This window comes from Argopecten irradians, chromosome 14, assembly GCF_041381155.1.
Source record: "Argopecten irradians isolate NY chromosome 14, Ai_NY, whole genome shotgun sequence".
Lineage (NCBI taxonomy): Eukaryota > Metazoa > Mollusca > Bivalvia > Pectinida > Pectinidae > Argopecten > Argopecten irradians.
In genome coordinates, this window is record NC_091147.1 from 14,856,356 (window position 1) to 14,869,585 (window position 13,230).

Sequence of the window (13,230 nt, forward strand, 5' to 3'; positions counted from 1 at the left end):
TAATTTGAGGGATCCCTGTATTTCATCATAATTTCATCATATTAATGCATTAAAATCTAATAAGTAATATGGTTTTGCTCTCTGAATGAGTAATTAAAAAAAATGAAAATAAAACAATTTTAAGTTCAGTACTCGTCCATTAAAACAAAACTGTTTTTCCGGAAATTCCCGACACTTAAAGAACACACTCACCTTGACCCTTGATTATTTTTAAAAACCCGGTCACACGTGTGATTCAATTTCCCGCTGACTAACGGGAATTTTATTTGTGAAAAACACTGTAGCTTGCATTGACAATGTACGCACTGATTACCGAACTGACAGCGTACGGCTAGTTTTACCTGAATGGTTCAGATAATTTGAACGATCAGATAGGTGTTTGGTTACAAAAGCTATATTCATCGTCATGCATCTCCTTCTTCAGTCAGATCTATTTGTTTACCGGTTATAATTTACTTATATGTAGTAGAATTTAATTAAATGAACACCGTCCAACCTTTTAATAAATCAAGACTGTGAAATTCAGGTAAATATTTTCAGTTAAAACTAATGAAAAATGTATGCATTTTTACGCACAAAGTAATACATGACATAGTTTGTTTTAGAAAGAAGAATAGTGAAAATTGTGTTTGAATTGAAATACCTCCTTGGGAGTCTCAGAATTTTTATTTTATTTGTTTTATAGCATATGAAGCCTTTTAAAGAACATTAGCTACAACACAGATTTAATACACTGTAAGAATCTTGTTTTCAATGACTTGTGTATGTTGACATGGAAACATACCTGTATAAATCACTTTACAGTTACTAATAAAACAGTAAAATGTGAACTAAGAATTGTAATCCACACATTGGCTTTATGGTTTGACCATATGCACACATTTTACTGCATTGTAGACGTAAATATCACAATTTTTGGCAGTACTTCAAGCTTCATTATAAGCTCTTATTTGTACATGCAAAGGAGTAGATATGATAGAACCAGTATTTGGCCATAATTTTTCAGGCCGAAAAATATTAACTCTGATCCACATCAATTTCACATCAATAAATACTCTCATACTTGCCATTTATCAAAACATAACTTTTTATAACCATGTACACGATGTGCTCCACCTATGATGTCATCAAATTGATGATTTTCCTCTTCTCGCCAAATTTTGCTAGAAATTCATCATCTTAAGGTTAGAAAAGGCTTGAAATGGATTTGGCCGCCACCTTGGAGCAACTTTATATTTTGCATGGATATGCGTAAATACACGATACACAACGTGTGAAAATCTCTTTCTGCTCCACGAAGGCGGCCACACTCATTTTTAGAGAAAACCGCTCAAAAAGAATGATTTTTCAAGGATTTTTGTGAAAAATGGCGGGAAACTGCATGTTGATGACGTCATAGTGAACATAATTAGCACATGCGGGATATTTTCGGGATGTAATGTGTTAGCATATGTATTCAACTGTTATATGGCAAAATATATTGTTCTTGACTGGAGAATTAATTTTGGGGCCATATTTGAGTCTTAACGTACCTTCTCCTTTGAAACCTATGTATTGCAAAATATTGGTAATTATTGAGGGTAATTCTTGATTCGTGAGTATGAAAATTCCGGCAAATATAAAACTTTAAGGACATGATATCCTAGTATTCCATCTTGAGAGTTGCGTAACAGCAATGAATTAGGCCATAGCCAAGCATCTTCTGGTTTTGCATGTTTAAAGTGCATGCTTTTAATTTACTTAAGTTTGTTTTCTGATATATTTGTTTGTTTGTTTGATTTATTAACGTCCTATTAACAGCTATGGTCATGTAAGGACGGCCTCCCATGTATGCGGTGTGTTGCGTGTATGTTGTGCGAGGTGAGTGGACTGGGAGACTGCGGTATGTTCGTGTTGTGTCTTCTTGTATAGTGGAACTGTTGCCCTTTTTATAGTGCTATATCACTGAAGCATGCCGCCGAAGACACCAAGCAACACACCCCACCTGGTCACATTATACCGACAACGGGCGAACAAGTCGTCCCACTCCCTGTATGCTGAACGCTAAGCAGGAGCAGAAACTACCACTTTTATAGACTTTGGTGTATCTCGGCCAGGGGACAGAACCCAGAGCCTTCCTCACAGGGGCGAACGCTCAACTCAAGGCCAAAAGTGAGGCGGTGCCAAGGTAGGCATTAGGAAAGATAAAGTCAGTTAGGAAGAAGAGAAAAGATAAGATCCTAAATTTAGTCGCCTTTTACGATCATGCAATAGGGGCAGCAGGTACAATTCTAACGCCCTCTGATATGATAATACCAAGCGATACCTATACTATATGTATGATGTGAGAATGGTATATGTTGCCCCATTACATGATCGTAATCGGCGACTAAATTACAAGCAGGAAATATTTATTACTTACTGTCTACTTCCACAAGAGTCATTTTTTCCTGAAGACGATAACATGAACTCCTAAGTGCACAGATATATTGAAACGATGTTAATTTTCTATTCTCTAGAGTCACCACGTCAGAAGTAGTTTTCCGAATGATAGTAGTCGAGTTCCGCACAGCTATTGTGGTGTTGATCGGTATATTATTTTCACCCTTATAATACATCATCATATCAACGTCTGTGCCATTATCCAGCGTGTGGTTGGCGCTTGCTTGGACATCACAAGTCATATTTAATGATTCACCTGCATACCTGAATGGACTTCGAGGTGATATTTCTGAAAATGAAATTAAAATCTTTATTAAAAAACAATGATGTCACCATTTTTTAACTTCATCGTGATCAAAGAACTTTTGTTTTGCAAACTGTGTGAATCCGCCTAACGGATTCTAACGAAATTTTGCAAACAAAATTCATTTCATAACCCGGTGAAGTTAAAAAATAGTAATATCAATGTTTATAACTAATTTTTCAGACTACTTGATAAAATCCGTTTAAACGTACGAATCCATTGATGTTCCAATGGATTATTATTTTCTAAATTGATACGCAACATCGATGTCTCTATTATGACGTCATGATAACGTCGGGTTTTCGCCTCAAAGTTGGATTTTTCTTCATAGTTGTATGAAGAAAAAAGAATCTGCCAATCGGAAAGTAGGATTAAGTATGAAAACAAATAGAGATTTAATATTTCCTTGAGAATATAAACACCTTTACATTGAGACTTTTTGATGACACTCATGTAGAGATGGTTCAGAAGTAATATTATTTTATAATGATTGTATATAGAGACACCCTCAATCACAGTTAATGTAGGTGAGGAGCTTATTTTCCCATTGATACATGAAATAGCATGGAAACATATTTAAGATAAACTCGCGAATAAAAAATAAAACATGTAATATAATATTGACAACTTACACAGAATAGGATCTCAAACTTAAACTTACCCAGTTTTGGTTGAAAATCATCGTCGCAGGAACATTTTCCAAGTCGGAATTGAGATGTGAACATAAAGATGTAAAGCGGCCAGCGGCGTAGTGATACCATATTGGCTCATATATCCCAGGAAAAACTTCCTCCGAGATAGCGCCTATTTAATCAAATGAAAACTTGGAAATAATTTTGCTATACAAAATTTCAAAATGAATCAAACTTAAATTTACTTATGATTTACATTCCCCTATTATTTTTTCTTCGCAATGTAAGCTATATTGTTTCACTGTTATTCTACAATCTTCCTTGACGCCGACTCTTTTTCGGCTTTTAAGGTACATCATTTATTACGTTATCATTCTTATTATCATTTTCTCCGTTATAACTATAATTATCACACTCTCCGTTATAACTTTTATTATCATTTTCTCTGTTTTTACTATAATTATCACACTCTCCGTTATAACTGTTATTATCATTTTCTCTGTTATTACTATAATTATCACACTCTCCGTTATAACTGTTATTATCATTTTCTCTGTTATTACTATAATTATCACACTCTCCGTTATAACTGTTATTATCATTTTCTCCGTTATAACTATAATTATCACACTCTCCGTTATAACTGTTATTATCATTTTCTCTGATATTACTATAATTATCACACTCTCCGTTATAACTGTTATTATCATTTTCTCTGTTATTACTATAATTATCACACTCTCCGTTATAACTGTTATTATCATTTCCTCCGTTATAACTATAATTATCACACTCTCCGTTATAACTGTTATTGTCATTTTCTCTGTTATTACTATAATTATCACACTCTTCGTTATAACTGTTATTATCATTTCCTCTGTTATTACTATAATTATCACACTCTCCGTTATAACTATAATTATCACACTCTCCGTTATAACTGTTATTATCATTTTCTCTGTTATTACTATAATTACCACACTCTCCGTTATAACTGTTATCATTTTCTCCGTTATAATTATAATTACCATTATCTGTGTTTTCATTATTATTATCATTTTCTCCGTTATTATCATTATTATCATATTATCATATTCTTTGTTAGAATTATTATTACTATTTTTTCCTTGTTATTATCATTACCACACTCTCCGTTATTACTATTATTATCATTTTCTCCGCTATCATTCCTATCATCATTTTCTCTGTATTTTTTTTTATTATTTGTACTTAACTTGCCGTTATTACTATTATTATCATTTTCTCCGTTATTACTATATTATTATCACACTCTCCGTTATTACTATTGTTATCACATCTCCGTTATTACTATTGTTATCACACTCTCCGTTATTACTATTGTTATCACACTCTCCGTTATTACTATTTTATCACACTCTCCGTTATTACTATTGTTATCACACTCTCCGTTATTTACTATTGTTATACACCACTCTCCGTTATTACTATTTTATCCACTCCCGTTATTACTATATTGTTATCACACTCTCCGTTATTACTATTGTTATCACACTCTCCGTTATTACTATTGTTATCACACTCTCCGTTATTACTATTGTTATCACACTCTCCGTTATTACTATTATTATCACACTCTCCGTTATTACTATTGTTATCACACTCTCCGTTATTACTATATTGTTATCACACTCTCCGTTATTACTATTGTTATCACACTCTCCGTTATACTATTGTTATCACACTCTCCGTTATTACTATTGTTATCACACTCTCCGTTATTACTATTGTTATCACACTCTCCGTTATTACTATTATTATCACACTCTCCGTTATTACTATTGTTATCACACTCTCCGTTATTATATTATTATCACACTCTCCGTTATTACTATTGTTATCACACTCTCCGTTATTACTATTGTTATCACACTCTCCGTTATTACTATTGTTATCACACTCTCCGTTATTACTATTATTATCACACTCTCCGTTATTACTATATTATTATCACACTCTCCGTTATTACTATTGTTATCACACTCTCCGTTATTACTATTGTTATCACACTCTCCGTTATTACTATTGTTATCACACTCTCCGTTATTACTATTGTTATCACACTCTCCGTTATTACTATTGTTATCACACTCTCCGTTATTACTATTGTTATCACACTCTCCGTTATTACTATTGTTATCACACTCTCCGTTATTACTATTGTTATCACACTCTCCGTTATTACTATTGTTATCACACTCTCCGTTATTACTATATTATTATCACACTCTCCGTTATTACTATTGTTATCACACTCTCCGTTATTACTATTGTTATCACACTCTCCGTTATTACTATTGTTATCACACTCTCCGTTATTACTATTATTATCACACTCTCCGTTATTACTATATTATATCACACTCTCCGTTATTACTATTGTTATCACACTCTCCGTTATTACTATTGTTATCACACTCTCCGTTATTACTATTGTTATCACACTCTCCGTTATTACTATTATTATCACACTCTCCGTTATTACTATTGTTATCACACTCTCCGTTATTACTATTGTTATCACACTCTCCGTTATTACTATATTATTATCACACTCTCCGTTATTACTATTGTTATCACACTCTCCGTTATTACTATTGTTATCACACTCTCCGTTATTACTATTGTTATCACACTCTCCGTTATTACTATTATTATTACACACTCTCCGTTATTACTATTGTTATCACACTCTCCGTTATTACTATTGTTATCACACTCTCCGTTATTACTATTGTTATCACCACACTCTCCGTTATTACTATTGTTATCACACTCTCCGTTATTACTATTGTTATCACACTCTCCGTTATTACTATTGTTATCACACTCTCCGTTATTACTACCCGTATTATTGTTATCACACTCTCCGTTATTACTATTGTTATCACACTCTCCGTTATTACTATTGTTATCACACTCTCCGTTATTACTATTGTTATCACACTCTCCGTTATTACTATGTTATCACACTCTCCGTTATTACTATTGTTATCACACTCTCCGTTATTACTATTGTTATCACACTCCACTATTTTATCTCTCCGTTATTACTATTGTTATCACACTCTCCGTTATTACTATTGTTATCACACTCTCCGTTATTACTATTGTTATCACACTCTCCGTTATTACTATTGTTATCACACTCTCCGTTATTACTATTATTATCACACTCTCCGTTATTACTATTGTTATCACACTCTCCGTTATTACTATTTTATCACACTCCGTTATACTATTGTTATCACACTCTCCGTTATTACTATTGTTATACTCTCCGTTATTACATTGTTATCACACTCTCCGTTATTACTATTTTATCACACTCTCCGTTATTATATACGTATATTGTTATCACACTCTCCGTTATTACTATTGTTATCACACTCTCCGTTATTACTATTGTTATCACACTCTCCGTTATTACTATTGTTATCACACTCTCCGTTATTACTATTGTTATCACACTCTCCGTTATTACTATTGTTATCACACTCTCCGTTATTACTATTGTTATCACACTCTCCGTTATTACTATTGTTATCACACTCTCCGTTATTACTATTGTTATCACACACTCTCCGTTATTACTATTGTTATCACACTCTCCGTTATTACTATTGTTATTTCACACTCTCCGTTATTACTATTGTTATCACACTCTCCGTTATTACTATTTTAACACCTCCGTTATTACTATTGTTATCACACTCTCCGTTATTACTATTGTTATCACACTCTCCGTTATTACTATTGTTATCACACTCTCCGTTATTACTATTGTTATCACACTCTCCGTTATTACTATTGTTATCACACTCTCCGTTATTACTATTGTTATCACACTCTCCGTTATTACTATTGTTATCACACTCTCCGTTATTACTATTGTTATCACACTCTCCGTTATTACTATTGTTATCACACTCTCCGTTATTACTATATTATTATCACACTCTCCGTTATTACTATTGTTATCACACTCTCCGTTATTACTATTGTTATCACACTCTCCGTTATTACTATTGTTATCACACTCTCCGTTATTACTATTGTTATCACACTCTCCGTTATTACTATTGTTATCACACTCTCCGTTATTACTATTATTTATCACACACTCTCCGTTATTACTATTGTTATCACACTCTCCGTTATTACTATTGTTATCACACTCTCCGTTATTACTATTGTTATCACACTCTCCGTTATTACTATTGTTATCACACTCTCCGTTATTACTATTGTTATCACACTCTCCGTTATTACTATATTATTATCACACTCTCCGTTATTACTATATTATTATCACACTCTCCGTTATTACTATTGTTATCACACTCTCCGTTATTACTATTGTTATCACACTCTCCGTTATTACTATTGTTATCACACACTCTCCGTTATTACTATTGTTATCACACTCTCCGTTATTACTATTGTTATCACACTCTCCGTTATTACTATTGTTATCACACTCTCCGTTATTACTATTGTTATCACACTCTCCGTTATTACTATTGTTATCACACTCTCCGTTATTACTATTGTTATCACACTCTCCGTTATTACTATTGTTATCACACTCTCCGTTATTACTATTGTTATCACACTCTCCGTTATTACTATTGTTATCACACTCTCCGTTATTACTATATTATTATCACACTCTCCGTTATTACTATTGTTATCACACTCTCCGTTATTACTATTGTTATCACACTCTCCGTTATTACTATTGTTATCACACTCTCCGTTATTACTATTGTTATCACACTCTCCGTTATTACTATTGTTATCACACTCTCCGTTATTACTATTGTTATCACACTCTCCGTTATTACTATTGTTATCACACTCTCCGTTATTACTATTGTTATCACACTCTCCGTTATTACTATTGTTATCACACTCTCCGTTATTACTATTGTTATCACACCTCTCCGTTATTACTATTGTTATCACACTCTCCGTTATTACTATTGTTATCACACTCTCCGTTATTACTATTGTTATCACACTCTCCGTTATTACTATTGTTATCACACTCTCCGTTATTACTATTGTTATCACACTCTCCGTTATTACTATTGTTATCACACTCTCCGTTATTACTATTGTTATCACACTCTCGTTATTACTATTGTTATCACACTCTCCGTTATTACTATTGTTATCACACTCTCCGTTATTACTATTGTTTATCACACTCTCCGTTATTACTATTGTTATCACACTCTCCGTTATTACTATTGTTATCACACTCTCCGTTATTACTATTGTTATCACACTCTCCGTTATTACTATTGTTATCACACTCTCCGTTATTACTATTTTATCACACTCTCCGTTATTACTATTGTTATCACACTCTCCGTTATTACTATTGTTATCACACTCTCCGTTATTACTATTGTTATCACACTCTCCGTTATTACTATTGTTTATCACACTCTCCGTTATTACTATATTATTATCACACTCTCCGTTATTACTATTGTTATCACACTCTCCGTTATTACTATTATTATCACACTCTCCGTTATTACTATTGTTATCACACTCTCCGTTATTACTATTGTTATCACACTCTCCGTTATTACTATTATTATCACACTCTCCGTTATTACTATTGTTATCACACTCTCCGTTATTACTATTGTTATCACACTCTCTGTTATTACTATTATTATCACACTCTCCGTTATTACTATAATTATCACACTCTCCGTTATTACTATTATTATCACACTCTCCGTTATTACTATTGTTATCACACTCTCCGTTATTACTATTGTTATCACACTCTCCGTTATTACTATATTGTTATCACACTCTCCGTTATTACTATTGTTATCACACTCTCCGTTATTACTATTGTTATCACACTCTCCGTTATTACTATTGTTATCACACTCTCCGTTATTACTATTGTTATCACACTCTCCGTTATTACTATTATTATCACACTCTCCGTTATTACTATTGTTATCACACTCTCCGTTATTACTATTATTATCACACTCTCCGTTATTACTATTGTTATCACACTCTCCGTTATTACTATTGTTATCACACTCTCCGTTATTACTATTGTTATCACACTCTCGTTATTACGTTATTATATTATTATTATCACACTCTCCGTTATTACTATTTTATCACACTCTCCGTTATTACTATTGTTATCACACTCTCCGTTATTACTATTGTTATCACACTCTCCGTTATTACTATTGTTATCACACTCTCCGTTATTACTATTGTTATCACACTCTCCGTTATTACTATTGTTATCACACTCTCCGTTATTACTATTGTTATCACACTCTCCGTTATTACTATTGTTATCACACTCTCGTTATTACGTTATATTATTACTATTGTTATCACACTCTCCGTTATTACTATTGTTATCACACTCTCCGTTATTACTATTGTTATCACACTCTCCGTTATTACTATTGTTATCACACTCTCCGTTATTACTATTGTTATCACACTCTCCGTTATTACTATTGTTATCACACTCTCCGTTATTACTATTGTTATCACACTCTCCGTTATTACTATTGTTATCACACTCTCCGTTATTACTATTGTTATCACACTCTCCGTTATTACTATTGTTATCACACTCTCCGTTATTACTATTGTTATCACACTCTCCGTTATTACTATTGTTATCACACTCTCCGTTATTACTATTGTTATCACACTCTCCGTTATTACTATTGTTATCACACTCTCCGTTATTACTATTGTTATCACACTCTCCGTTATTACTATTGTTATCACACTCTCCGTTATTACTATTGTTATCACACTCTCCGTTATTACTATTGTTATCACACTTTCCGTTATTACTATTGTTATCACACTCTCCGTTATTACTATTTTATCACACTCTCCGTTATTACTATTGTTATCACACTCTCCGTTATTACTATATTATTATCACACTCTCCGTTATTACTATTGTTATCACACTCTCCGTTATTACTATTGTTATCACACTCTCCGTTATTACTATTGTTATCACACTCTCCGTTATTACTATTGTTATCACACTCTCCGTTATTACTATTGTTATCACACTCTCCGTTATTACTATTGTTATCACACTCTCCGTTATTACTATTGTTATCACACTCTCGTTATTACTATTGTTATCACACTCTCCGTTATTACTATTGTTATCACACTCTCCGTTATTACTATTATTATCACACTCTCCGTTATTACTATTGTTATCACACTTTCCGTTATTACTATTGTTATCACACTCTCCGTTATTACTATTGTTATCACACTTTCCGTTATTACTATTATTATCACACTCTCCGTTATTACTATTATTATCACACTCTCCGTTATTACTATTGTTATCACACTCTCCGTTATTACTATTATTATCACACTCTCCGTTATTACTATTGTTATCACACTCTCCGTTATTACTATTGTTATCACACTCTCCGTTATTACTATTATTATCACATTCTCCGTTATTACTATTGTTATCACACTCTCCGTTATTACTATTGTTATCACACTCTCCGTTATTACTATTGTTATCACACTCTCCGTTATTACTATTGTTATCACACTCTTCGTTATTACTATTGTTATCACACTCTCCGTTATTACTATTGTTATCACACTCTCCGTTATTACTATTGTTATCACACTCTCCGTTATTACTATTGTTATCACACTCTCCGTTATTACTATTGTTATCACACTCTCCGTTAATACTATTGTTATCATTTTCTCTGTTATTTTTATTATTATCATTTTCTCTGCTATTACTACTATCACACACTTCGTTATTACTTTTATTATCATTTTCTCCGTTATTATTATAATTGTCATTTTCTCCGTTATTACTATTATAATCACACTCTCCGTTATTACTATTATAATCACACTCTCCGTTATTACTATTATTATCATTTTCTTCGTTTTTCTTTTTATTTTCAATTTCTTCTTTTTTACTATGATTATCATTTTCTCGGTTGTAATTAAATTTTGATCATATTGATATGGTAAAGGATTTATCGACCGAACGATTTAAAAAAAAAGGTTTTAGAAAAAGAATATTTTCGATTTCATAACATAAGTTTTGTAAACCAACTTATTCGCGCCGACTTATATTCGTTTTAAAGGTTCTTATAAGATAATTTGAAAATTGTCGTTAAACTGTGATTAACCTAATCACCTTTTGAACAACTGGCGCCAGTTGAAAAGAAAGTAAAAGAAGTGGTCTAACATATTTCTGTAAATCTATTGTCTATTTTGTACCCGTTATAGTTTTTTTTAAACCATTATTCTTTTTAAACAAAGGGGTTAAAACTTAAGTTATGACAGACTATGATACCGTAGAAAGAACAATTACAAGTATTTATGATAAAATTTACAACGGTTTCGAAAACGAATATGTTTTATCACATCTAACATACATGTACCACATGTGCATTACTACTACTGTTAGACAAAACAATAATCCGTTCAGTAAAGCAAATAATTTTCATATAATGAAGTCAGCACGGGATGACAATAAAAGCTCAGAAACTACCACGACATTGACGTGCACCTAAACTCTTGTCTAATTTACTTCCTCAATTCTCTCGTGTTGTTATGAAAGTATAAACTTTGACAGAAACTTGACTTACCTTTTTTAACTTGTTAATCGGTCGGGCCACCGTGTACACCTATGACTGTTCAGAGCTTCACGACGCTAATTTCGACATGCATGGTAGGGTACAAGTCACAATAACAATGGAACGAACGGCTCGAGCATTGTCTAATAAATAGTTATCTTACAATTGACATATTCTGTAACACTACTACTAAAATACACAAAAGCTTTAGTTAAATAAAACAAATATTTATAAAAAATTGAGCTTGTGACAACCCCACAAAAATGATTATTTTATATTTTTTGTTCTGAAAAAAAATCTAATTTTAATGAATTTGCATTTTGATATATATTTTAAGCTGTATCTACTTATGAACCAGTATTTTTGACAATAATTGTGACCGAGGTAGATTTAAAATTAACACGGACATATTACAGACTTAAATACCTGTTGTTTTGTTTTATAGACAGGTAGGGAATTACACAATGGTCATACACAATCACTGTATCTCGAATAACTGAAAATTTCCACACATACTAGCGTACTTTTCTATATATGCTTAATAATTTCCTTATGGACAGTCAAGGGAAATAAGGGTGGAATTCCCATATGAATGTAGATAATAAAACCTGATATCTATAAAGAATTTTTAACATATTGTTTTAAATATTTTAAATTCCTATGTAAATAACATAAGAAGTATGCCAAAAGGCATCCCTCACTTGACATTAATGCTTTCATGAAATACCAGTAAAGCCGGTTCTTTTCGCGGGGATGGTATTTTCCCGATCTCGCGGGTCTTTGCTATGATCACGAAAAATTGATTCGCGATATATTAACAAAATAGTTGATTGGCATCTACCTTTAAAATCCATATCGGGAAAATTGAAAATCGCTTATATATTATTTTCTCGTTTTTAGATCAAAGTGCGAAAATTTTGTACAGTATACGGTTTTTGATAGTGGTATGAATAAGAAAATAATCGGACAATAAGAAAGTGCTTGAAAACAAAGAAAAAATAATGATTATATCACGAAACAAAAATTAAGGAAACAGCTATTTGATTGCCAAAACACGTGTTCTCTGAAAGCCTCGATCGTGATGACATGAATATCTTCTCTAACCTCTTTAACAGTACCAAGTTTACAGTGTTTCCTGATACTTCGGGATCCCCCTTTACACTACTTC

General features: G+C 32.4%; 1 protein-coding gene across 1 annotated transcript in view; it reads right to left on the reverse strand.

The window, feature by feature from the left end:
- The window catches only part of LOC138307945 (uncharacterized), a 43,181-nt gene extending 30,951 nt beyond the window's left edge, over positions 1-12,230 (reverse strand). The window contains exons 1-3 of the mRNA XM_069248883.1: positions 12,075-12,230; positions 3,387-3,529; positions 2,402-2,710 (exon numbers count right to left, since the gene is read on the reverse strand). Of these exons, the coding sequence (XP_069104984.1) occupies positions 2,402-2,710; positions 3,387-3,486 (409 nt within the window). The 5' untranslated portion in view covers positions 3,487-3,529; positions 12,075-12,230. The remainder of the gene's footprint in view (positions 1-2,401; positions 2,711-3,386; positions 3,530-12,074) is intronic.
- Positions 12,231-13,230: the final 1,000 nt, after the last annotated feature.